Source organism: Necator americanus, chromosome I, assembly GCF_031761385.1.
Source record: "Necator americanus strain Aroian chromosome I, whole genome shotgun sequence".
Lineage (NCBI taxonomy): Eukaryota > Metazoa > Nematoda > Chromadorea > Rhabditida > Ancylostomatidae > Necator > Necator americanus.
Window position 1 is genome coordinate 27,419,307 of NC_087371.1, and position 27,544 is coordinate 27,446,850.

A 27,544-nucleotide genomic window follows, 5' to 3' on the forward strand; every position below is an offset into this window, starting at 1 on the left:
ATTTCGATATGCTGAGGAAGCTATACTAGAGTCAGAACGATATGAAACATAGTGCACTTGCATAAACGGTTGCGCTCGAAGCGGTGCGGCGAAGCGTAGCGGTTAGAATCTATCGCTGATTACAGCGAGGAATGATGTCAGCAAGGTTACCCCTAGATTCTAACCGCTACGCCGCGATGTACCGCTGCCGCATACGCAACTGTACCGCGCTTCATATTATTCTGACGCTTCTCTAAATTATTGGGAAATGAGGTAATAAAACGTAAAGTCCAAACTAAGAAATTTGTTTGTAAACTAAGACGGGGGAGGAAAATGAGGGGAAAGGTATAGTTCTAAGAATGATGGAGTGACAGCGAACAAAAGCTAACTGATTAAAATGCCGACGAAATGGGATGTTAGTCGTGATCTTCGTTCTGTAAAAAATATCCAGCACGTCTCTAACTTTGCTTTGTATTTATAAATGCAATGATCATGAATATTTAAATTCCACAATGTCCTTCGACAACTACCTCTTAGTCAGGCTTCAAGCTCTGCTCGGTTTGTTCGGTCATCTACAGTAGGGTCAAAACGAAAAATGGAGCACGGAGCAGTTGCGCAAGCGGGTGCGTTCAAAGTGGTGGAGATGCTGATGGAATCGACATGGGACCATCGCAAAATGCAGCGAAGAATGGCGTCAGTGGTCCCGCTATGCTCCGCCGCACCGCTTCGAGCGCAGCCGCTAACGCAACCTTACCGTATTTCGTTTCGATTTGATCCTACCATACACTCTGGGTGGGGCATCCGTTAGCGGAACGATCGGCTGGGGCTATCCGCAGCTCAATTACCGACGCACGTAACTCCTAAGGACGTTGCGCTGGGTGGGGGAACGACAGACGTATGACAGACACCATAGATTTCTCATAATATGCACACATAACATTGAGACAAATCGACATATCTTCCTTCCCTGAGCAGTCTCTCGGTTATCGGCCAATCGATGCAGATAGTCTACATGCTCCTAGATTGAGTGTTTTGATTTCGAAGCTCCTGGGTGGGACTTATGATCCTCTTCATTGCAGAGATCCACTATTTTCCTCTCTCACGAACACTTTACTATCGGAAGAATTTTTAATTGAAGTTTGCTCATTTAGAAAATGTATGATGACAGCGACGAATCGAGCGACGATAATAGACCAACAGCTCATTCATCATCATCATCACGAAAACGAATACCATTCGACCCAAAACCTCACTTGGTCACCATCGTAAAAACGAATACAGGTATTGTCACAAGGAGTTTTGCTAGATTTTCGTTTCTTTTTTTTTCTTTTTCATCATTTTTGGTCTGCTGCAATATGTGTGCTATCCCCGGTTTCCTTGTGAATCCAGTATTTCTGGTCACTCTTGAGTTTCACTCCTATTTGTTGTTTGTACTTTACCTTTTGAAGCGAGATGTAGCAGCGTTCAAAACCGCTATAAGAACTGTATCACTCGTTTTTGCAGTCTATCTGTAAGTAACGTTTCCAGTTTGAAGGATGCATAAAGGCATCACCCCAGGAATCTGAGGTGGGACGGATTTCAGGAGGAGTATTCTTATACGAGATGGTAGATTATGGAGAGGGGGTGATGGTATTGGCTACGAGCGCTCCGGTGCGCTATTTTCTACAACGAGTTCGGTTGGAACGCGCCAGCCTTGTGCACGCGCCGCATCTTATGGACCGTTTTTTTTTTACGGAAATTAGGAAAAAATGCACGGACTCATCTCCTCTTCATAATTTTTTATCCCGTATAAGAATACTCCACCTGAAATCCGTATCACTTCATATTCGTGAGGTGATGCCTTTAAAGTGGTGAATCATGTGAAACTGCAAATGAAAGCACCCTCCAGCGCATTTTTGTATTTGACTCCCAAAGTGTACATTACTCTTATTCTTGACCTCACTTGCATTTCAGGATTTGGTTTTAATGTAAAAGGTCAAGTTAGTGAAGGAGGTCAGCTGCGTAGTTTAAATGGTCAGCTTTATGCTCCTTTACAACATGTCAGCGCAGTACTCCCCGATGGTGCCGCAGAGCGAGCCAACTTACGAAGAGGAGACAGGATTCTGCAAGTGTATGCTTGAAATTTGTGCTTTTTGTTGTAAGCTGAAGTTGTTATGGTTACTCATTTCTAGGAATGGTGTGAATGTTGAAGGAGCTACACACCGGCATGTTGTCGATTTAATAAAACACGGAGGTGATCGTTTAACTATGATAGTTATATCTGTGGAAGACTCCGATGTTGATAGGTGCGGTTCTACATAGTTCAGAAGTTTCGAGTTATTTTTCGTTGGTTGCCTTAATTTTGTGCTGCTAGTTTGCCCAAATTATGCACATCATTTCTATTTATTTTTGTTAAAGTCAAATTCCAGACATTGTTTTTTGAGTACGATTGCTCAGTTTTAGCGCTTCTCTTTCTCTTCACATCTAGATCTTATGTACTGTTACAATGCTCTTTCGACCGCTGTGACAACGTACTAATACGAAAATGCGTTTTGGCAAACCCTTTCCTGGTGTGCTGCTTGATCACCATAGATTTATGTGCTATCCTGAATTTCTGTTAAAACCCTTTTTGTTTCTGTCACAATGGAAGTAATATGAATGAATTCTGCTGTTAACGTTCATCCTACCTTTCAATCTAACACCATAATGATTGTTTTGACATGTGCTCTTCTTTCTCTTGCTCAACACTCAACAGCACACAAATTAAAAATTGCTGTTTTCCATGCACGTGAAACTTCAATGAGAAACTGTTTTCCATATCTTGAAAATTTGAAACTTTGCAACTTTGAATTTATTTACACCAGCACACCTCATTTCCATAAGATTCCTTTTTAAACATTGTGGCATGAATGACTCTTTATAGATTCGAGTGCTGCGAAGAAAGTGTGATCTCCTATCGGCATGACTATTCCGAAAGTAGATCGTTACCGGTTACTATTCCTAACTACCACACAGTAAATGATGGTGTTGAAAAATTTGTGGTATGTTTTTCATATGTACGAAAACTAAATACTTGAGTTTGGAAGTTCAATAATAGAGGGCATAGGTTTTCAATTTGTACATGGCCGGTCGTCACCTTGGATCGAGACGATACAGCGAATTCGTGGAGCTTCACCAACTTCTACGCCGGGAATTCATAGACTACTCTTTTCCAAAGTTGCCTGGGAAGTGGCCATTTTCATTATCGGAACAGCAGCTTGATTCGAGGAGGCGGTCAGTTTTCTGACTTTTGGTGATCTACGATCTACTTTAGATAGTTTTTTTATGTCCTTCATTGCATTTTTTATTTCCATTTCTTCGACCATTCAATACTTTTAGAGGTCTCGAACTCTATTTGGAGCGCGTCTGTTCTGTAAAAGTAATAGCCGATTCCGATATAATGCAGGTAAACATTCATATTCCTTAAATATTCTCTTACATTTATTCAACTTCTCTACGATAGATCTCATCTAGAAGCTATTATTCTCAAATCAAGACCTCAGCTCGTAGGGGTTTTTTCTGTTGACTACTGTATTATTTTGCCTGTTAAAATAATTTTCTCACGGGAAAAACAGTTCTGTCATCCAAAAGTCATCAATAACGTACATAGGAGACGAAGCCTCCTATGTACGTGGGGTCAGACCGACATCAAGCGGGGTGCAGTTGCGTAGGTGGCTGTGCTCGGAGCGCCGTTGGAGACAACGGTTGGAGTTGGGTTGGTGGAACTATCGCGAATTGCAGCAATGAGCGGTGTTAGCAATGGCCCTTATTCGATCCTAACCGCCTCGCTTCACCGCACCGCTTCAAGCGCAATAGCTTACGCAACTGCACCGTGCTCCATGTCGTTTTGACTCTATTATACTTCACTGATGCATTTTGGATGATAGAACTCAGGAACGAAAGCTTAGTGGAAAGTGTCTAGAGGGTGAATTGCACAGAATGAATTTCCAATTACGGTAAATGTTTATTATTGTAAATCGAGCCACTGATAACCAGTTAGTTCTTTTTAGGCATTCCTCAAAGGGTTGGTCTGATCTAAATTTGATATGCTTCACCGGATGAATACGGCTTAAAAGTGTTGGGTTGAGAGATAAGTGCGTTGAGCGTTCTTTTTTCAAACCCAAGAATGCCCACTGAAATAAAAAAAATCCCAAAATTTTTTCATGCCATTTGACAGAGAATTCCTCGTTCTTCGTAATAGTAGCGTTTCGATTTTGTGATTCTTTTCTTTCGAATTTCCGATTCCTTTCTTTCGCTTATATGAAATGGACTGCAGAATGTAATGAGCAAAAGAGGGTATTCTCGACACATGCTTTTGAATTTAATCGAGGAGTTGTGCTGCCATATGCTGTTTGGTGATCGCACCATGTATGAAAACTTTCTAAAAAGAAAGAATTAAGAAGATCATACTTGGAAACGGAATCAAAGCGTAGAAAACACACAGGCGACTTGAAAACTTATCGAGCGATGGACGAAATTCGTTGCGAGTGATGAAAGAACAACAGTGGAGAGTATGTTTCTCATTTATGTTTGCTGTAGTTCTTTTGCTTCAGATGAATTGAAAAAAGTGCAATGGAGTGGATGTAGCGTAGTTAGTAAGGAGTTCTGCTGCGACTGCTCTGTTGATGATTTGAAACTGAAAAACAAGCTTTTCGTTTCTTCGAGGTCGATAAATTGGAACCAGAATGGTCTGCGAGGATAAAAATACTGACTTGGCCCATCGGCTCACCTTGGCAATTTATTGTATAGGTTAGACACGCATTCTGAATTGAATTAAGTGCGTTGACGCTTCCCAAGCGGATTGATTCGTGCCAAGCCACTACCACTTCATCAAAGTTGAAGAAAAGGAATTTTTTCCAACCCACAACAGTTAGTCGACCAATGAGTGGCCCGTTTTCGAGGTCAAAAATTTCACTATTCGATGTGCAAAACCAAATGATAAGTGATACGTCCAAGCATAGCTCCTCTGTACAGCATCAATCTCAACTTTATCAGCTATGTAGCCTCGATTAGGTGCAAAAGAAAAATGCTGTCGAAAACACTCTATTTGTCCACTTGGCACTCAATTTTAATGATGAGAAAGAACATTTTAAATGGAGTGCCATATAGAGCGAATGAAAATCAAGCAAATGAAACAGAGAAAATGGAACTAAAGATCTATAATGCCGCCTTCCTGTAAACCGGGAATTTCTTCGGCTAATGAATGTATGACATCCTACCAATGGTTTTTATTTCTAAATGCTTCTTAAGTTTGTAAAAAGAAACACAACTTATTCCTCAACCCAATAATAATGTTCTTTCTCCTCTTTTTCTTGCAGTGATCTAACATTAACAAAAAGATGAAGCATTGAAACTCTACATATTGAGCCGAGATATAAGTCTTGAGAGTTTTTTTTAGAGATAAAAAATGCACATAGAAAATATCACATAGAAATTAAAAGTATCCCTAGAAAGAGAAAAGAGTGAGAAGTGCAAAAAAGAAAATTGAAAAAAGACAATGTGAGGCATCGAAAAACTGTTTAACAATGGGAGGAAGCAGCTGCAAACGATGGGAAGAACAACAATGGAGTACTGCTGATTAATGTGGAGTACTTCTTTGGTGTTTAAAAAAATGACGAAAAAATTCGTCCTCAACCCGTGGTAATTTGGACGAACGGTGTGTGGTTCTTTTTTGAGAGGAAAAGTTCCCAACTTTGAAGCACGAAGACAAACGGCGAGTGTTGTTTCTAACCATTTCTAATTCTCTACACACAGTTCCTCGGCCTCAACATCCTCATTGTCTCCATAAAAAGCAAAAAAAATGCTCCGTTTTTTTCATTCGACATTTCGTTTCAATGATGTAAAAAACAATGAAGAAAATCAATTACTATTTAGTTAACCTGACGTTCTACTTTAATGCCCTGATGAAAAACAAGAATTAATAAGATTGCCTCCTAAATAATAATATTCAATAATAATGTAGAGTGAAAAATTCGCTAATGAATTGTAGATGTACTACGTAAGAAAGAACATGCCATTTTCTGCAGTGAACAAGTTACGGTACTAATATCGCTGACTTTCTATAGTGAATCTATAGCAGCTTCTAGAGTCTTTTATAGCTTTGCTAAAATTTAATATGTACCATTTTCTTCCGAAGCATCTCAGAGAAAGGTGCAGTTGTGCTACCAAAATCTGTTCCTTCCAAACTCTCTCCAGAAGTCTTTGTTCAGGATTTCCTCATGGAGTGTGATCCATCATGCGAAGTTGAAGTCCGTGTGCTACTTCCAGACAGTAGTCATGTTTCCGTAAATATTCGAAGGAATTCTTCCACATCTCTTCTTTTTGCATTGTTAGCTCGAAAACTGAATATGACTCGTGACATGGCTTTGTCGTGTGCAATATTCGAAACAATGGAGCAGTCATTTGGTGCGTTTTTTTTTCACTGTTTTCGTTTCTCCCTCCCACCCGAGAATTCAAAGTCTGTTTACTTCAATACTATATCTGTTAAGGCTGATTTCTTCTTAATTTTCATAGTATTTTATCAATTATCTCAGAAAATATTTGTGGAATTTGAGAAAAATGTGAAACGTTGACTTTTGGCAGTTTGTATGCTGCATAGTTTGTTCATGGCAGCGTAAGAGACGATAGAGAGGGAAAATTGTTGTTTCTGACGAATTTATTCTAAATGTTAGTATACATATACCACTTTTTCTCTTGCTTTTTATTTCTTCGAACATGGATTGTAAGAAGACATACTATTGCTAGGGAACAGGACAGCGTACTTTTCAGAACGTAAGCTTTTGGATGGTGAATCTCCTCATCAACTGTACATCCAGAACTATTCTTGCGCCTCCTCTTCTTGTCTTGTGTTAAGAAAGTGGATATTTGATCCAGATCGTGAAAGACAATTATGTGAAAAAGATCCACTGTTTCGCCAGTTTGTATTCCACCAAGCGGTTGCAGACGTGAACGAGGTGACTAGATGATTGCTTCTTCCTGTTCATAGTTTCGTTTATCTATGTTTCCTTTTTGTTCGCAGGTAGGTTTTTGTTGTTCAATCAGTATTTGTTCTAGGGGAGGTTGAAGTATTGCCAGAAGATGTATCAGTTGAAAGCAATCCAGAACGAAGGAAATGCTGAAGAGGTCTGCTAGTTACGGTTCGGTGGAAGTTACATCTTCCATGGTGCAAATAGTCGCCTTTTTTCAGTTTCTAGAACTGACGCGTAAGATGTCTGGATACAATGAAATAACCTTTCCGCCTTGTGGATGTCCGACGAGGAAAGCAGGCGATGTTATAATGATTGTGCGGTTTTCTTCGCTACTTCTTACTTCTGATCCACCAAACGCCGAGGTGATTATTCCAGTATATATCACCTCTGTCATTATGCTGAAAGTTTCACCTGATACGGTTATTAAAGTTTTTTTTAATTCGCCTCCTTCTGAAGTGTTTGCAGATGCAAGTGGACATTGGTTGGGGCGATGTCATGGAATATCACGTGGACGAAGACGGAAGAGCATTTCAGTTCAACTTTAAACGAGAAGGCAAAAGAGCAAAACCAATTAAACTCTTCAGCAATTATGTTAGTGTTATTTACTGTGACTTAGAGAAGCAAACAATCCGAAATTTTTATAAATTAGTGAACTACATATATCCAACACGAACACTACCTTGTACAACAAAAAGGTGGAGTTGGTGGAATTTTTTTTTCCAATAGAATAGCATTTTTTAAACATTTCATCCTTCGTTTCCTCTATTGTAAATTAACTCGAGATCCTTCCAAGATTTTTGGTTTTATTTCCCTTTTAATATTAGTTTATATATTGTATATTATCTTATTTTAATTTTTTTTCTATTACAAATTTTAGGCTGAGTATATGGCAGAGTGCTTTGCCCAGATTCTTTTCGAGCGTCAGGTGGCCAACAACTGGAAACCAAACCGATTTATCACCGAGGACGTGGAATCTAGTTCAAATCACTGTACAGGGGTTTCAAGTGAAAACGCATAGGTTTCTCATATTTAATGTCATTGAAGTACAGTTGTGCTTGTGTTGAGAGCCTAACCTTTTTTCCGGTAACAGACGAACGGGAACATAGCGTAGTTCTTTATCTTCAATCCTGCTTTAAAGTCGATCTTTTCCCAAATTTTATTTGTACTCAATGCGCTCTGGATGTAGGGCGAAGTTCGAGCTACATGTTCATTCTTGTGTTAGCTTTCACTACTGTGCCCTTCATCGTACTAAAAATTAAACAATATTCGTCTTCACCTTTGTATATACTGTTTTTTAAATCTAAATTTCTAATTTGTTACTTCCTTTTGAAAGGTTTGTCATGACATTTTAGGCCGTCATATTTAGCATAATAGGCATCCTGAATTTTAAGTTCAGAGCAGATGTTTACTTCTGGGTTTTGAAAGAATTTCTATGGCAATGTTTTAAAAATTCGATATTATTTATTTTATGTTGTGCCGATTACTGCTATCACTTCTCTTTTTTAGAAGCTGTAGATTCACGGCTACGAAGTTGGAGCTTTTGCTCTATTTGCAGGTTTTAGAAGTATTGTTGGTCTCTGTTTTTAAATATTTTAGCTTAGTGGACTTTACCTTTCATCACAACATCCTTTTTTTTTAACAGAAGATAAGGTGCTATTTATGCTAAGATGTCTGACTTGTTTTTCTTATACACTTTCCTGTTTCTACATCTTCAACACTTGTCTGCTTTCGCTAACTCTTATGACTTGTCTAAGAAATTTTAGTTCGGGAGAACTTTTTTTCATGGTCTTGTATCAGTTTTCTTCGTAGGTGAATGTCTCGCTTTTTCACAGTTGGTTTTGTAACAAGCACATCTTTTCTTACATATAATTTATAGACTAGTTTAAGGGACCATTCTGTTGTTAGTTGTGAAAATAGGAGACGTACATATGCTGCCCTTAGGCGTAAACATGTACACATTGCCCATTCCGTTGTAATTAAATGTCGTTTCTCTTGGTCGCGTTTGGTTTATGGAGCTGTTGCTGCACTTTTTTATTTGAATTCATCGTGAATTTTGATGTTTTCGAGTTTAATGGAAGTGGTCGATATCATCTTCATTTTAAAAGAGTGAATACTACTTGGCGTTTCTTCCTTCGACCTTCAGCATATCGGGACGAGGTACTTTCCATTTCTTTTCTTGCAAAGAGCCAGTGCTCATCTATTTTTTCTTTTTTACCTATTCTTTTATAAAATTGTATGGACATTGAATACATTTCAGATTTGTTTGAATCCGAGTAGTTATCCATATTTGGCAAGCTGTTGAGCACATAATGATAGATTTAGCAATAATATCTTGTTACCTTGTTTTTGTCTCCCTTGATGCTATCACTTTGGTTGTTCCTTTTCTCACCGGTAACGCAGATCTAACAGTTTTTTTTTTTTTTTTTTGAAATGACTCTTTGATTTTTGGCCTTTCCGTAACATAGTTTATAGTCGATGCCCTTATGAATCAGCATTCATGCGGTTTTGCATTTTTCCCTGGATGTTGACGAAGTTTCGTCCGATCAAAAAGACATGCCTTCGGTGTAGTTGCGTAAGCGGCTCAGCTCGAAGCGGTGCAGTGGAGCGTAGCAGTTAGGATGGAAGATTGAGGAGGAGAGGTTTCATGTTGTTTTGACACGACGATGATATGGTTTAAAAGTTACTTTCAAAGTTATTTCTTGGAATTATTTTTGTCTCTTGCGTGTTCTCCATTTCCCAAGTGAACAATAATTCGCTTTATATGTGTATTACGACTTTTTTGGTTCTCTCTCAACTATGAAGATGTGCACTTAAATCCATTACCTTGGGAATATTAAAAGTCATAATTTCGAACGGATGATGTTCAGAACTCAATAGCTTCGAACCTTCCTGATACGGGGTAAATTACATTGTGAGCGAGTACGAGTTCCAATTGAAATTTCTTTCATATATCCGCTCTACAAAATGTGGCTGGATATTTCACACAACAATCTTGACTTCAGTCAACTCCACATTTCTCTCACAACTGTTGCTACGTAAACTGGCATACATTCCTTTACATAAAGTATCGGTCATAACAGAGTCTCTTATTTACTGCGCCACACCTGGCTCATTCCATGACATAACTTAAGACATTCTGTTTTATGGATTACGAAGCATCTAAGCCGGTCTTATACCTTCATGACTGACCCAAAACAGAAATCGAACTAACTACAGTCACAACGAGTGTAAAGCAGCCCCCTATCTTGTCGCAACTACTTTATTGCTTTACCATTGCGGTTTTCGCTCAAGCGCTTCAGCAGTTCGTGACCATAAAACAATCAAAAGTCTCCTACTAAAATCTTTGAAGATTTACCTTTACAATCCTTTTTTAGGATAAAAATGGACCCACTCATGGATTGTTCTTTATCGGCTGCGGACGATGATGAAGGGAAGAGCAGAACACATGAGATGAAAACGAATGAGGAAGACAGCAACTCTCCTGGAAAGGTGACCTATAAGACCGACTCTCAGTCAACAGAAGGTTTATTTTCATAGCTTATTAACATTTTTGTGTACTCTCCTTTTTATATTTAATAGAAGCTCGCTCGCATTCGTCTCTCATTGATCCCTTTTCTGTTTGATCTAATTGTTTACCAGCGCGAGATGCCAGCGAAAGCTGCCTTTGGCGCTGGTAACACAGTTTTTCAAACACGGATACTGATTTAAGAAAGTAAGTGCACTTTAAAAAATATTAAGTCAAGAAGGAGGAAAGGTTCTAAAAGCCTTTAGATTACCTTGGAAAGTATGAAAGTTTCTTGACGCACCCAAAACTGGTCAGTGTATGTAAAAAACATTGGTTGTATATTTCCACCATTCATATAGCAAAAATAGGTAAATATTAATAATGTCGATGATTGTCTGAAGATATTTTCTACGACATATCGGTATTCGCAATCAAATATCACAAGTTTTCGTCGCATTATGCAAACTCACAGTTTTGCAGCGAAAGCGCAAAAAAATTATGAAATCGATCTCTGCGTTCGTCGTGATCGTCGTTGGGAGTAAATTTTTCTCCCTTTCTGAAGGATAGAGAAAGAGGTATCCTCTTTGGCTAAGCCAATGATCACCCACATCCTTGTGTTGTTTCGCTCCTAATAGTTGCTCATTACAGCAGCTTTGAACGTGTTGCTTCGCCCGCGGCATCCTCAGAAAATTAAGTAGTGGATCGGTTCAATTAACCAAATTCGAGATACTGTTGATGTTTGAAAACACTATCAATCAGTCAATTCGTCCCACACAAACCGTGGGGGCTTGTGTCGGACGAATTGACTGAAGATTTTTGGGCTCTATGCGGTATTGGATTATCGCTTTCATGAGTATGAGTCCACTATTGATGTGGTTCAGAGGCACTTGATCCTGACGCTGCTGAATTCCCTATTCACTGTGAAATCCATGAAGATTCTCAGATGACTGAAGCTGTAACAGAAGAGGTAATTTGCAGACGTTTGCTTTTTATATAGATTTTATATTTCCCTTCTTACTCTGATTGTAAGTGTTTCTCCATTTACAAGATTTTTTTTTCAGAGTAGAGAGGTTGAGCAATATTTTCGTCCGCGATCTGAATCTCCTGATGTGTTTCGGTCTACTTCACACCCTTCCACGATTAAAACACAGTTTGAAGGTGCGACAGAGGAACAGCAGCACCATGACACTGCTCCTACAAGTCCAGCGCAACGGTAGGTTTCTTTTGTATTGTGTATCACTGAATGCCAATGTAGCGATGCTGATACCTTTGAATCAGTAACTCAGTTATGTCTGAATTTTGGTACTCCAAAAACAATGTCTGGTCTCAATATACTGCTGATCATGAATATGCTGGAACATTTTCCAGATTTGAACTTGCCTACGAAATGGAGGATGCCCGTGACGAAGTTCGTAGCGAAAGCGGTGGCGTACGATCGCGAGGACGTGGTGCTCGTGGTCGAGGAAGAGGTGGAACTAAGCCATGTAGTGGAAGCGCTACACCTCTGAGTAACAGTCCTCTCGTAAACGCTGAAAAGAAACGTGCAGGGTTGGTTTGCTGTCTTCACCCATCGCTAGAGTCCGAGTAAAGCTGGTGGTGGCCCAACCTGGATCACAACTGCAAACTCTACTGTATCGCTCCAAACACGGCCTCTTGGACTATAGATGTTTAAGTGTTTCTTACTTTCCTCGTCTTTTCTAAGCTGTGCACTTCATTTTTGCGGATGCGTAAGACTTCAAATCATAAACAGAAAGGTTTCTTCTAGGGTCCCAATACCTTGTACTGAATTTTCAGTACAAGGTATTGGGACCAGCTACCTTGTATTTAGTTAAAGGCATCACCCCACGAATCTGGGGTGTGCAGGTTTCAGGTGGGTTATGCCTGTACGGGGCCGTAGGTTATGGAGAGGAGGGTGATTCCGTCAATTTCTTTCTAATTGCCACAAAAAACGGCCCGGAAGATACGGCTTCGAGTGTTCCGGCGCGCTATTTCTACAACGAGACTGGAGCGCGCCAGCTTTGTGCACGCGCCGCATCTTCCGGGCCGTTTTTTTTTTAATGGTAATTAGAAAGAAATGGACGGAATCACCTTTCTCTACATAATCTACGACTCCGAATAGGCATAACCCATCTGAAATCCGCACCACTCCAGATTCGTGGGGTGACCCTACCTAAGTTAGCGTCTACATGTTTAGACGCGGGCGTGGTAGCAAGCGTGGCAGAGGATATGGCTTATCTCGTGTTGGCGACACGGTGGAGTCCGAAGTGGGTACTATCGCCCACACCATATGTGGTGCTGATGATGTTTATGAGTTCAAAAGCAGTCCCGAAAGCGAATTTACTCCAGTAAGTGTATTTTGGTTCATTCTTTCATATTACTACAAGGTAGCATCAGAACAAAGATGAAGTCGAGTATTATTTCTTGACTTCAGTATCTGCACTTTTCTTAAGACTGCGAACCAGCCGTTTTTTTTTCAGTAAGGTGTATTGAAGTCACATTCTTTCCGACTTTACACGGAACTCTTCGAACGTCGTTTGACTGGGACTTAATTTTTACATTGTTTTCTCTTTTGATCTTTGAAGGAGCTGTTTCCGTTATCATAATTATTCGGAGGCAAAGCTTAGTCTAATACAAGTACAGGACATTTTTTTTATTAATATCAGTTTTGCATTTACTTTGTGTGGCACCTTATCTTGTCCATAATAGGTATTGCATAAGTATATGGGTATTTAATCTAGGTTATTAGGTATTATACAAAGCAATATTTTGGGAGTTTTAATTTATGAGAAACGATTCTGACTTTGGAGTAATCGCAGCCGCAGTAGATCTTTTCCTGAACTCCGTGGTGAAAATTTGGATTTTTTTCCTGTCAAGGGACAAAAGTTTGGAGAAAACACAGATATGCAAATAACTTTCGGAAAATGCTATTTTGCAAGAAGGGAGCACATATATTATGTTTAAACTTATAAGGTATCCACAAACAAGTTGAGATGCTTGCCTAAATCTTAGCGCACTATAGAGGAATTTTTTTAGCTCTAGTGAAACCAGATGTCAAATAATAATAATGTTAAATAATATTCACATATTCGTTTACGAATCAGACACCATCAATACATTCAAAACATGAACAGAAGCAAAAGAGATGGACTTTTCTCATTTTATCACGCAGTGATAAAATGATCCAGTATTGTTTTTTTTCCCAAATTTTCATTTGACTGTCATCTCTTACGGGAAGTAGAGATCTTTTTTTTTTACGCTAGAGCACCTACCATGATTAAAGTGATTTAGGGATACTTTGCAACACTCAATGTTTCAGCAAAGTTCTCACCAGATAAAGGTTACGTGGTTATCCTCTTGCCAACTGTTGCTTTGTGAACCGTATGTGTAATAAGTATCTTCTCTTCAAGGATTGTTGTAATGAGCCAAGAGATGTAAATAGCATGAGGATAGGAAAGGCGACACATATCAATATCAATAATATGGACGTAAGATAGTCGTCTGTTCTCAGAATTAAACCACAAAAAAATATTCCCGAGTATATGGTGTTCTTCATTGGACACATTCGAACATTAAACATCAATAATTATGCGTGCTGTGCTATCACAGTAAGACTGTCGTCAGCTGGGTCTTTCCGATGGACATGCACGTACACTGCAGTGATGTTTTCATACCGCTTGGGCACTACTATCTCTATTATGACCAGAGGTATTCATATTGATATATTGATTTATTATTCATTTTGATGCCTTTAGCTGTTCCAATCTTGTCTCATCTCTCAGAATCTAGTAAAATGCACGTTTATATTCTATTGGTCGCTGTTCCACAGTCTATCGAACGTGGCGTCTTGTTCGAATCAACGGCGAATATCTTCAAATCTTCTTTCATCACTTCCATCAAGACTCCCGTTGCACACCAGCCGTTCTTTTGTGGGATGTTTTTGAGCGCAATCTCATCGCAATTTGGACTAGGATATATGATGGTATCTTTACAGTATGACCAGCGAAGCGTAGACAGCTTTTCGTGACTACTTTATAAAGTCGGACAAAATTTCGTTGTTTTCACGCGTCATATATCGGTGCACCACATCTATATCTAGGCGGAATTATTTTCTATGGCATTTTCTGCTCTTAGCCAGAGGTAGCTAATTGACTTTCTGAGCACCTTTCTCTCTATGCAGTCAAAATCTATCATCGCAGTAAACTATCCTGCCTGTGTCTTCGTTCCGTGAATTATGATTATGGTAAGATGAACAAGGAACATGCGGACCCGCAGTTTGACTTTGTTGATGATTAGAATTGACTTTCGTTGAAGGCAGCGTATCACGAAATTGACGCAGTGCGGAAACCCAGAGAAAAAATAGAGTTCGGGTTGCGGATTACAGAAACAAGAGTGGGACCGTCTTCCATGTCTTTTCTTAACGACGATTAAAGGTAGAGGCACGCTCGTAATCTACAATCTGAACAATACTTCTTTCCTGGATTTCCGTACTTCTTTTCATTCTTCATTTTTTTTAAAGCACACATCAGAACTATCCACTCTATCGGTGGCTCTTCCGCGGTGTACGCGGTTGTTGGACGTGTTTGAATTTAAGGACTAATCTCGGTTTAACAAGTCGTTGAAGTGCTCTCACCAGAATTAACAGAGTTGTTGCACCGTCAGCAGTATTGAGGGGTACTAGAAAACCTCACTGTTTTGCCGCTAAACCTCACTGTTTTGCCGTTTTAGTAAAGCATAGGTTCTCCTTGGGTTCTTCTCCAACGCCTCTTCAAACTTCCTTAATGAGAGATCACGAAGCGATTCCGAGGTGTAGAAAAGCTAACTGCGTAACCTTCTAGTATTTGTTACTTTTCGACAACTCTGACAATGAGCAGAACAGTGGCCGGTAGTCGATCATGATGTGAAAATGCTGGCTTGTTTATAGTAAGTCGCTTTTCGTGGTGATGAACTCCAGGACAACCTTTTTTTTCTCCATCTACATCTAAAGGAAATCGTTGAAGTGCTCTCTCTTAATTTGTGGAGCCCTCTTATCGAGTTCATTGCTACATAGTACTGGGGCTGGTGAACTTTTCTTTATCTTGCCACTTGATTATCTTGGAAAACATTGGTTTTTTTTCTGAAAAATGTGGTTGGATCTTGTGCAACACGGCCACATTGCAACTGACAGCCTAGCCTTGTCACGATTTCTCGTGTATGAAGTAACAGTGTGGACGATATCTGCAAAATTGCGTATATATATATATATATATACATATACATATATATATATATATATATATATATATATATATATATATATATATATATATATATATATATATATATGACGAATTCTTCCATCAAATCAAAATAGTCTGATAGGTGTGGCGGTGTGCAATATGTAATACCAGAATGCTGATTGAGCAAGGACTAGGTACAAAGGTAGCAACTCGTAAGTAACAGTAACAAGCCAGGTTACTAAGTTGAAATGAAGTTAGAAGTTGTGCTCACTTCCGGCATATGCGCATTTAATTGAGCTTACAAAATAACATATTCTACACAAGAAACTTCGAAAGAAGTTTGAAAATTCCACACACCTGAGAAGAGTTCGGGTGTTTTTTTCTGTTCGGATGTGTAAGTAATTCCGTTTCGGCTCTTAAGAATCAGCCTGATTTCGGAACTCGTGATGAACGAGAGCGTTCCCTTCCACCCAGTGCGAAACGGCAACGCCTCACTGAAACTCGCCCCGAAAGCCAAGGAGGCAGTGTTCATTCTGGTAAATTTTTGAACTGGCGTCATATTCGATTTTGCTCTATTAGCAATTTTAGGGGAGATTGAAATGGATGATGTGGAAGAGGAAGAAGGGAATTCTAAACATGGTGTTGGTGACAGAAAAGTGAGTTCTTATCTTGCTCGTTATTAAATGCGGCGAAATATACTGTATATGGATGTTGTTGCCTCTGTGTGCAGCACACATGCACATGTGCTGCTTGATGAAATGATTATTGCAATTATTGGGGTGCAAATAAGTTTTTAGGGATTCACAAAAGATGGCGTAACTAGCATTAAATCGCATCGGACCATCTTGCAACTATATTCATGTTAAGGTGTCATCGTTTCATTGTAAAAATCAACACATCTCATTCCGCTGAAATGTGAACAACATACTTTCTTTGTGCTCTAACTGTATCAACCTTTGTCCCAACAAAACACAGACTGCGGGAAGCGCTCCTTTTTGTTTTAATTTGAAGAGAAATACAGCTGACGGACATCGATTGCTGCGTGAACCATATGGGAACATGCTCCACCAGTGAACACGTAAATACTGGTTCCGGCAAGTGGCGAGGTTAAAAGTGGCGATTTTGACATCAGCGACAAAGGGTGGGAAGGGTATGCATCTGGTGGGATCAGTTTAGAGTGATCTACTATGAGCTCCTCCAGCGTAAAAAAACCATCACTGAACAACGTTACCAACTGCAGCTGATGCAGTTGAGTCGAGACTGAAGCTCAAATCCCCATAATTCATCAAAGGCCATGACAAAGTGGTCTTTCAGCACGACATCGCTCGGACACGTTGCAAAAATCGTCAATGAAACTTTGTAGGAACTTCAATGGATATCCCAATATACCCGCGGTATCCACCAGACACTGCTTCTTCTGAAGTTGATGACTCATGCTCTGGTCGAGCAGCACTTCTCTTTGTACGAAAAAGCCAAAAATTGGGTCGATTTTTGGATCGGCTTAAAGGGCGAGGAATTTTTCACTTTGGAATCCGTATGCTGACTGAAAGATGAAGAAAAGTAGCAGCTAACGATGATCAGTACTGTACTTTGAATAAAATATCTTGTATCAATTTCTCTGAATAAGGTTCCAAAGTTACAAGAAAACCTCAAACCTTATTTGTATTCCCCATACACTTACACTTTCTGCAAACTAGAAGAAAGATAGGTAAGGACTTGTTAACTGCTTTTAGTTTTTCAAAATAAACGACATGCTTAACTCACAAACTAATGTGGAGAGCTTGCGCGCGGAGGAAGTGTGCAACGACCCTTCATATCGTTTATCGAGGAGACATCGCCTTTGTCCCTTCGCTTTGTAGCTTTCTTATCTTGGCGATGTATCAAATCAATGTTTTAATCTTTTCCAGATGTGTATTGTACCGATTTATTGAAGAACCGATTAAAGCCTTGATTAGCTTGGGGTAGTTTTGTACTATGGACTTGCAGTCGCGTAGAACCTCTTACCAATTGCGTTACGGCTGTCCCGAAGACGGCTTAAGAAACATTTAAATTGACGGCTTTGAGGCAGTGGTTTTCATCCTTCACTTCGAATATCTGTCAAAACGAAAGCTACAGCTACCCAATTTCCGTCTACACCGTCCAATGTCAACCAACTTTTTTTTCCATTCTAAATTGGCACCAGACACGTAGGAGAATAAAGACACTGATATTGTTCATCAATTGGATCTCATAAGTTTTTGTGTAGGTTACATATGCATTCATAAAAGGCTCGGCGAATTATAAATTAAAGTCAAATGTGTTTTCACATTTAGAAAATATTGATCACCGCTTTTCGCTCAAGTCGCCATCCATAACTGTTGTATTCACGCGTACAGTGTTTAGGTTCCGCCCTTACGCATTTCCCTCCCGATTGCACCGTCTGACGAAGATATACACAGCGAGCATTCAGTTCATCAGGTTTATTATGGTTTGACTTTTCCAGCGCGTTGTATGAGTTTCTACGTTTCCCTTTAGCACACTGCTGGCCACATTGGCGGTGCTCGTAAAGCTCCGCGTGGGCGACATGGGAAACGTCACAACGATGCCGATGAGGCGCAGAGGATGACTCGCAGTAAGGTGAGATTCTCCAGTTACATGTGTTGTGATTTGATCTTACTTGTCTTTTAGGTACGTCAAACTGGAAAGGTGCTGGACGATACGGATGCTTGGACCAAGAAAAAGAGAGGCCGAGTCAATGTCGCTACTGCAACAGTAGCTGGAGATGAGGTTAATTTCCTGTTCAAAATAAATGATACACAAAATAAAATGTTTCAAGGCAGAGGAATCTGTGATGGATGATGCATCTCCGGTTGCTGAATGCTCAGATGACGTATCGCCTACCTGTCAGACATTGAATTCCATACCTGATTCTTTGACCACTGAACAACGAATCATATACGAAAACCCTCGGAGTGGAATGTTTAGGCTTAAAAAAATGGTTGGCAATGTTAATATTCATTTTGCGTTATTTATCGCGTAATTTCGGCATTTAGTTGGCTACGCGTTGGGTCTCGGATCTCTATCAACAAAATGAACAATCTGCTGGAGGAAGAGAAAGATTCAAGAACATGTTACTATTGACTGGTGATTACTTAGTGCGGCGAAGTGAATGTCGTAAACAAAAGGAACATTCTGCTTCTGACGGGAATCTCTGCAAAAACGAGAAAATGACGGACGAAGCAGCAGTCAACGGGGATGCAGAATCGGTGTGTGCCACCTTGACAGACGGTTCCTAACCTAGCACTGAGGAATGTTTTCAGGAAGATGAAAGGAATGGTATCTGTTCTGAAATGAAGGCCTTGTGGAAGGAGCACAATGATGAACGGTGAGTTTTCTAACACATTGTCATTAAAAACTCAGAACTTCTAGCGTTTACCTATAGTGGTTCCGACTCCCCGTGTTCGATTTTCCAGTTTCGAGGGTTATATGTTGTCTGTAGAATAGCAGCTAGTTTTCCTTTCTCCGTTTCGGCGATTTCTATTGGAGCTTTTTCTAAGCTGCAACATTTTACGAAATAACGATATACCTTTTTCCACAAACGATGTTGAACAGGATCTAGAAAATTCTCTCGAGTTTAAGCTCTTAAAGAGGGAAATAAGTATTATGGGTTCCTTTATTTCTACGGCTTTCAGATCCAACATGATGAATCGCATGTACAGAGAGAGAATAAAATTGCGGTTGTTTTGGGAGGAAGAACTTTTGCGTAAGGAACAGAGAGAGAAGGGGACAACGCCTCTGATGTCAGCTGTGAGATTTCTACGCGAAAATGAGATGTGCAAGTAAGCTGTTATAACTTTTTTGTTCCTTTAAGACAACTTATGTATCTTTCTTACAATTACAAACAAAGTATCTTCCGCCTTCCAGCGCACAGATTTTGGAAGAAGCACCAGCTCAGTTGAAGGGCATGGATCAGATGGAGTTTGCGGAGAGATGTAACAGAGCAATTAACCAGATGTTTAACAGACATAAAATGGAAGCAAGCTCTTTGTTTGGAGCCCAGGTATGTTATCTAACTATCTTATATGGTTCAAAAGCTAAAACACGAATTTCGGATAATAAAGTAAACATTCTGAGCTCGCTAAGTAACAGTACTTGGTGACAAACGCCAGAAAAATTTGATGTACTGTAGCAATCTTCTTACTTTTCTTAACACTATCTTGTTCTCTCCGTGAAGAGCTGTAGTAGTCACGAATACCTAGTTGGAAGTTTTTTTGCTTCTTTTCTTTGTTCCAGCGTTTCAAGTAACATGTATCGCTACAGGGACCTTACAAACTTTCTTCGCTCTCAACAGCATGAAAAGTGGGAAATACGTACTTGAGTTTTTATAAAATTTGGCAAAAAAAGGAAGAGGTGGAGCCGAGAAATGGTTATTATGAATATACAAAATATTCTCAATGTTGAAAGTAAGTGTATGACTTGTTGCATATTCGATTTCTTAGAAATTTTGATTGCTGCTCATGCCGACTTATATTTGAACACTTGCTAGTTGTTTCGGCAATTTACAAATATATGGCTGCTCTGGTAAACAAAAAAAGTGTAGCAAAAATATCGCACTACACGTGTATACTCACTGAAGGTCTGCTTCGGACGATGTGTGTAAGCTCTTCTTAGTGGTTTTTTACATTTTTTTGAATGTCGGACAGCCCATGATTATGGCCATGTAATTTCAGCAGGATCCATTTTTGTCATTCTTATCATTTATTTTAACATTATGCCTCGAAGATTTCAGTTCGTAATGATTGGTTTTTGCCATATTTTTAGTCTCATTGTGCATGATTAAGATTTCTACGCGATCATAACAAAGTCGGTAGTTAAGCGCGAAAATGGTGCAAAAACACAATTCCAGCAAACTGAGATCAGCAGAAGCAATAGCAATGCAAAGGACTGTCCTAACGGAAACGGATCTTGCTAAGACAGTGATTGTGAAATGATTCGAATCTTGCAGCCTTGCGAAAAAAAATGGTACAAATCTAGCTCCTACTGTTTAAAATCTCAACAGCAAAACAAACGGGGAAATGTCAGTATTCTGCTAAAGCTCAAAGCCCTCTTCTGTGTGGTCCTACTCATAGAGAAATGTCGGAAAGGGAAAAGTGCTGGTAAATGTCATATGCATGTCGTTTTTTCTGGGTTTCCACCGAGTGTGGAGTGCTCGACTCCTATTCATTAAATTAATTACATCAAGTCGACCTGACATCGACTGTATGATATGAAAGAACGGCTGACGGTAGGAACAAGAAACCAATGAAATGAACATACACCCGCAGTTTGCCTTACATGATGCAAGACCAAAGTAAACCGTAGTGATGGGTTGCAAAGCCTCGAACCTGCTTTACATCAAGTATGAGTTATTAACCATTATTTAGAGTCACAACTTTTTCATAGTTGAGCAGATATCAGAATTTTAGCATATTTTCCATTCCAGAACAATGGTGCCCTGTTCTAAAAACTTTCCAATATTTGGATAAGCCTTCATTTGTGATTTTTCTTTTAAAGTTTTCAGGAACCTAGATGAGAAAAATCCGAATGACGTAAAATTTTCAATCTTTCACATCAAAATTCCAATGGAAAAAAAAAACAGCAAACAACCTAGGAGGTTGCAAGTTTTGCGTAGCAAACCTTCTTCTATAAGACGAGTCAAAAAATATTTCTCAAAATGCTGTTCTCGCGAAGTTATTGACGGTCTTCTGAGCCGAATATTGTCCAAATAATCTGAACGTTTTTGGTGATTGAAGGTGAATCATTTCACGTGTAAGTTATTGCTAACTATTAAGTTAGTGATATCGCTAGTTATCGTAGGTGTATTTCCAACTTTCTTCTCTACTGCGAAAATTTCGCACGGAGGGTCGAACCTCGAGGTCGGCTTTGTGGGACATATAGTAGGGTCAAAACGACATGAAACACGTACGCAATTGCGTACGCGGCTTCTTTCGAGGCGCTTCGGTGGAGCGTAGTGGCTAGGAGCGTGGTGAAATTCTTGCTGGCACCACCCATCGCTGCAGTTTGCGACGGCCCCAACTTGGTTCCACCTGCTGCCTTCACCGCGCCATTTCGAGCGCGTACGCAAATGCACCGCAACTACACTCGTGTTTCATGTCGTATTGACCCGACTATATGTTCTTTCCCAATTTTTCTTTTGTTCTTCTTTTCCACTCCTCTCCTTTTCCCTCTTTTCCGCTTTGTGCTCCTTACCCTTCTCTACTCCTTTTTCTCCTCTTCACCCTTCCTGTCTTTGTTATCCCACCTCCTTTGCGACTTCCATCCCTCACTAGAGAAATCCCAACGTATCCTAGTCCCCAAATTAACTTGTCATGGTACGCCGGTGAGTTGGTATTGAAATGAAAAAATATCTACCTTTTCAGAGGGACATGTGGTTGTATGAAGCTCGTCGTCGTGGTCTAGACGTAAATGCTGACTGGGTGAAAAAGTGTGTGCCAATTATAAAAGTGGAGAAGGTGGAATTCCTGTATTGAGTCCTTGTCCCCGTTTGACCTTTTAGGCATCGGTTGCTTCCTTTAGGTTTTCCTTCTGTAGATCCAATTTTATGCTTATGATGAGGGACGTAATAGTTATAACGTGTTTTCTCATCCCTCAATGATTGAATTCTCTTTAAATCCCAGTGCTGGTTTTGCTTGTATTAGGTTCTCCCATACGCTTCTTTCCTACTTTTCTGATATTTTTTATTCAACATCAAAGATATTCCAATCACTGTAGTCAGCAGAATAGTCACTAATCGTCATTCATCTATGTGATAGATTGTCGATGATTTTGGCCTTGGACTCAGGTTGCTGTGAATTAAAGTGTTGATGTCCGTAGAAAGAAACTTATGGGACAACCTTCTTATAGATAATTCTTGTTTTGTAACAGGTCTCGCGACTTCAGCAGTTTATACCTCCTGCTATATTCTAAATTAGGATTCTGTATTTTTTAACGATCAGATATTGCTGACTTCAGCTGTTCACCACATTTGTGTTAGTGGGATGTAACTGCGCTGTATTCTTCCAGTTCGTCACTCTCGATTCGTTAACCTCTTTTATATTGAAGAATAATTCTTCTTGCAAACATCTCTTTTTCAGTAGTCGTGCTTTCATGTGATGTATAATTTTCTGGAGTGTTCGAATCAGATGTGGATTTGTATTAAATTTGTATTATAACAAAACTTTATATCTGCGTTAGTCGTAATATTGGAATCGTTTGATGCAGTCGATACTTACTTATTACTTATTCAGGAGTCTTCTTGAATGTGTTGCTCTATCTTGTACTACAGGCTTGCTCGTGGATTAAAGGCAGCATACCACGAATCTGAGGTGGTGCGGATTTCAGGTGGAGTATTCTTATAAGGGATAGTACATTATGGAGAGGAGGGTGATTCCGTCCATTTCTTCCTAATTGCCGTAAAAAACTGCCCGGAAGATGCGCGCGTGCACAAAGCTGGCGCGCTCCAATCGATCTCCTTGTGGAAAATAGTGCGCCGGAACGCTCGAAGCCGTATCTTCCGGGCTGTTTTCTACAGCAATTATGAAGAAATGGACGGAATCACCCTTCTCTCAGTAATCTACGATCCCGTATATGAATACTCCACCGGAAATCCGTACCACTCCAGATTCGTGGGGTGATGCCTTTAAACCAGGAAAACACTACTGTAGTAGGCTGTGCTAGAACAGTTTGGTCTATTTTGAAATGGCCGTTGATGTTGCGCCAGTGCCGTATTCTACTATTATTTTGCATTGCTTGAAATATCCACACAATGGCGTTTTCGGAATTCTCCTCGGAACGAGAACGTGTAACAAAGTGAGAGTGAGTTTTAAGCATTTGGTCTCTCTCCACGCAATCTGCATCGACTTGAAGTGGCTATGCGATGGAAAGTTATTTTCCGTAATTTCTTCATGGAATATCATAGGCTTGACTGCGTTTACATTTTAGGTCACGTCTGTTGTTCCGCTATCTCACGAATCATCTCCACTAGCTCCGTCCCTTGAGATCGCGTTAGCAGAAATTCATGCAGCGTACCCAAATATCGTCGGGGTCTATTTCTCCAATCAGAATTACAAGGACAGGAGGTAAGCATTATTGTGTTTGGGAGGTTCTTTGTCATTGTTTAGTCTATTATTGCAATAATAACTCTTTGGTAGTGTTCAACATTGCCTTCTCTCCTCCCATCTCAAATCTGGGCATTTTCGTTTGGTCTGTAACATCCGCACTGTCAACTTACAATCCTAAAAATAACTTTTAAGACATGTAAATTTCCTATATTGCTCCTTCTCTGTTAGCTGTTAACTCACAAAAAGTCATATATAAGGATACCGGTAATTATGATACCTATGCTTTTGATATTAGGATCAATAGTTATTCAAAGATTTAAAGTATCTATTTTCGCTTCACTAACATTTGTTCTGATCATTGATTCTAACAGATGAAAATCATTTTGACGTTATCGACCGTCTTTTCTTTTAAGTCTGAATCCATATGCTGTTCGTCTATGCGAAAATGTGATGTCAGTTTGCAACACACCCGCTATTCTCGTACAAGTTATCAACTGGAATCTGAGCCCGGATTGTGAGAGCAACTCACTCTCAGCGTATGTTAAAGAAGGAGAAGGATGGAAAGAAACGCGGTTAGCAGATTTGTAATATTGCTTATGTGTATTTCTCACTTGGAAAACACCCAACCCTGCGTAGATTGTGTCACCTAAATGCGAGAAGTTCAGCCACGCCTAAAGATTTAATCCCACATGAATTCCGCTGTGCATGCAGTTCCCATTGTGTTCTGTTGTAAAAATAAATAACATTGAAGTAAACCTCCCGCGCCATGCCGTTATCGATTCAACTACCTAGCCCATTATTCGCAGACTGGTGGGAACTGCTTAATAACATTTTAGCACGTAAAATGAAGTTATTTGTGAAGAACACGAAATAATTATTTCTGTTTCTTCTCGTTTAAAGAAATGTAACTTTTAGGTTAGACACGCTACCTGATTCCTTCACTACACTATCCAGAGCAATCCATGGTAAGCTTCATCGCAATGTTTGCGACTTTGAAAATCATCTCGATCGACCTGAGTGCGACTTCTACAACACAACCCTTTTACAAACCCTTGGGCAGCTGATAGGATAGCCCCTGGAACCCTGGACTATCCCAAGCTCCAAGTGCCAACTTTGTTCAGTACTTCCAGACCTCTTCTCGTCAGTCTTGATGTGTCTCTTTTTCTCATCTTGCTCATTGTAATAATAAATTTTTGACTCCGTATACCAGCCTCTGTAAAGTACTTTATTTGTATCCCTTGACGTGAAACAAGGTTAAACTAATACATTTTGATCTAATCTCTGCTGTTCTTTGTTGACAGGCTCAATGATTCCTCAACTCAACATACTGTTCATGTAATGACTTCATTTTATACGATTTAGTTAATGAAACAGGAACATCCCTTACTTTATTTCATTTGCACAAAACTACTCTCTAAACTATGTATAGTAGCACACTTCCTCATTGCGTGTAAATAACTTTTTGAATCTCGATTGGAAGAACCTAACAAATGTGTGAAGGTTGCGTACTCCTTGTTTCTCCTTTTTCGTACCCTTCATTAGACAAAAAAAAAGAAAACCATATTCCTGATGCAATTGATGTCCAGTCTTGGTAAGTTTCTCAGACGTTTCCATAGCAACTACATATTTCTTATCGATATCTGAGCGTGCCACCTGGAGCGTGGAAAAAAGAAATCGATTTTCTGCGTGCTGAGCGCGATTTGAAGAATAAATTCGACTACTGTTCAGTTGAATGCCAGCTGACGCAAAGCACTACCTATGAAAATACGACGGTACACCTCAAGTGTGTCATAATAGCAAATAATTTTATCAGATTAAACAACGTAACAAGGTTATGCAGCCTACCCTATAATCTATTCATAAACCCAGGAGTTGATGAATGGACTTTCATAGTCGTTAATTTCCTCGGGCTTGAACCAGTGGGCTATCTCTCTCTGTGCCGAATCCACTGAATCGGAACCGTGGCAAATGTTGCGACCTGTCTGAATGCAGAAATCGCCACGGATCGTTCCTGGAGCTGATGCCAATGGATTGGTTGCCCCCAGCATCGAACGTCCCTGCTTAACAACGTCTAGACCTTGCCAGACCATGGCGACAACTGGTCCAGACCCCATGTACTGTATGAGGTGCGGGAAGAAAGGCTTGTCCTTAAGATCCTTGTAGTGAACCTGAAGAAACTAGCCATATATTTGCAATAGTTAAGCCAAATCTATCCACACTGCAAGTTTACGCTGGGATATGACTGCGTAGATAAACCTAGAGTTAAGGAAGGTGACGATGGAAAAGGAGGGACAAAAACTAATTTGTACTGAAGGACCTTTCATCGCGGACTTCGGATGTTTCCAGAACACAAGCGCCTTCAAACGAAACAGGACACGAATCATCAAAGTTCTGAATATTTCAAATTGGATGTATTCCTACGTAGAATGCTGTTAACGCTTCAAAACAACTTTTAGGTATTGGATGAGTACTTGGAAATATTAAAAAATCAGCCATTTTCACTCAGTAGAATGTGACGACCACTTGAAAATCTTAAGGGGTCTATACAGGGTCTATTTAGATGTTGGGATACGACAGTTAAGTGATAGTGATAGGAAATGGTGCAGCGTCTTCAATCACCTCCTCTTGACGTGTTTTATTCTAGGGAGTAAGGATTAACTGCTTCTGAATTGAAAAAAGAAGAAAACCACGAAATCACTCAAGTCCATCAAAGTCAACAGAGCGAGGTGAGCAAGACGTTCCCGATTTTGATTAATTTGTATTAGTACTTCAAGGCTAGAAAGGCGACTACCAACCTCCAGGTGCTCTTTTGATGCAGTCATCATCTTCAGAGCCACGAGCTTGTAGCCTCGCTCCTCAAACCTCTGGATGATCTTTCCGACAAGGTTTCTGAGGCGAATTCAAGTAGACCAAAAGTAGGATGAGTCATACCAAGATGCTCACCTGTGCACACCGTCGGGCTTCACGCAGATAAAGGTCCTCTCGTTCACGGACATTGTCGGACAAGAGTCTTTCGAGCAGGTGTCGCTGAAGACCACAGAAGCAATGCCAAGCACCAGCAAAAGTGAGCTCAACCTCATTCACAAGGGGCGGATCAGTTAACAGTTACCGTAGGCCGGAGGTCGACCACCACTCCAGGACCACACGCAGTTTTCAAAATCTGGCCTCTAGCCAGCACACTTCATAATCAGCTGCTTTTCTCAATCGTACTTCACCTATTGCTTTCGGAGAAGTACGCTAACTTTTGGTCAAGCAATTTCTTGTTGGTAATTATCCATAGTTGCTATTTCCTTTGGGATCGATCGTCGTATATCCCATCACCTTCGAGATATATCCCAAATATAGTTGTTTCTTCTTTCTCAGTCTTCTCAGTTTACTATCATGTATTTTGCTCATCTGCAACATTTCTTTATGTATGATCGATGGGAATTCTGCTTTACGAATTTGACTCCCAATAGTACTGAGATGTGTCGTTTTTTTTTGCAGATTTCATTTGTGGATTCATTTTAATTAATTGCGTAATCTCAAAAACGCTCTCCTTTCGAGTCGGTAAAGTTCTTCTTTCTCTACCTAGGCGACTTATTTGATTTCAAACCATTCTCTGAAGTCTTCTGTGTAAAAATTGTGTGTGTGTGTTTTTTTTTTTGGCTTTTGTGGCGTGTCACCGTGGAGACCTACGACACTATACTTCTTCCATTCTTATCTTTGTTTTCTTTGTCTCGTGCCACCGCGTGTTTTCTATTTGCACTGCCTCTTTTAAAGGCGTCACCCCACGAATCT

The 27,544-nt window shown here is 39.9% G+C and overlaps 3 protein-coding genes across 5 annotated transcripts; 2 read left to right on the forward strand and 1 right to left on the reverse strand.

Moving 5' to 3' along the window:
- Positions 1–1,133: 1,133 nt before the first annotated feature.
- On the forward strand, positions 1,134–23,381 carry RB195_007022 (uncharacterized protein; the record flags this gene model as incomplete). 3 transcript variants are annotated; one of them, XM_064180430.1, is made up of 31 exons in its annotated part: positions 1,134–1,260; positions 1,933–2,089; positions 2,151–2,264; positions 2,882–2,999; positions 3,065–3,231; positions 3,337–3,403; positions 6,207–6,402; positions 6,766–6,950; positions 7,051–7,119; positions 7,184–7,327; positions 7,431–7,556; positions 7,843–7,962; positions 9,109–9,122; positions 10,340–10,488; positions 11,352–11,437; positions 11,532–11,683; positions 11,839–12,018; positions 12,665–12,815; positions 16,108–16,222; positions 16,275–16,342; positions 18,069–18,143; positions 18,201–18,302; positions 18,354–18,452; positions 18,502–18,663; positions 18,719–18,931; positions 18,986–19,050; positions 19,358–19,504; positions 19,590–19,725; positions 22,085–22,149; positions 22,990–23,045; positions 23,326–23,381. In XM_064180430.1, the coding sequence occupies 31 exons, from the start codon at positions 1,134–1,136 to the stop codon at positions 23,379–23,381; spliced, it is 3,681 nt and encodes a 1,226-aa protein (XP_064037301.1). The 3 variants fall into 3 exon arrangements, with proteins under 3 accessions (XP_064037301.1, XP_013295276.1, XP_064037302.1); XM_064180429.1 differs by lacking the exons at positions 1,134–1,260; positions 1,933–2,089; positions 2,151–2,264; ... (10 more) ...; positions 22,990–23,045; positions 23,326–23,381 and having other exon boundaries at positions 10,347–10,488; positions 22,085–22,195; XM_013439822.1 differs by lacking the exons at positions 9,109–9,122; positions 10,340–10,488; positions 11,352–11,437; ... (14 more) ...; positions 22,990–23,045; positions 23,326–23,381 and having other exon boundaries at positions 7,843–7,983.
- Positions 23,382–23,402: 21 nt separating this feature from the next.
- RB195_007023 (uncharacterized protein) lies at positions 23,403–24,836 on the forward strand (the record flags this gene model as incomplete). The annotated part of the gene is made up of 4 exons (XM_064180431.1): positions 23,403–23,519; positions 23,646–23,782; positions 24,178–24,336; positions 24,680–24,836. The coding sequence occupies 4 exons, from the start codon at positions 23,403–23,405 to the stop codon at positions 24,834–24,836; spliced, it is 570 nt and encodes a 189-aa protein (XP_064037303.1).
- A 781-nt stretch (positions 24,837–25,617) lies between these two features.
- On the reverse strand, positions 25,618–26,844 carry RB195_007024 (uncharacterized protein; the record flags this gene model as incomplete). The annotated part of the gene is made up of 3 exons (XM_013439826.2): positions 25,618–25,932; positions 26,560–26,653; positions 26,708–26,844. 3 exons carry the CDS (start codon positions 26,842–26,844, stop codon positions 25,618–25,620), a joined length of 546 nt encoding a protein of 181 aa, XP_013295280.2.
- Positions 26,845–27,544: the final 700 nt, after the last annotated feature.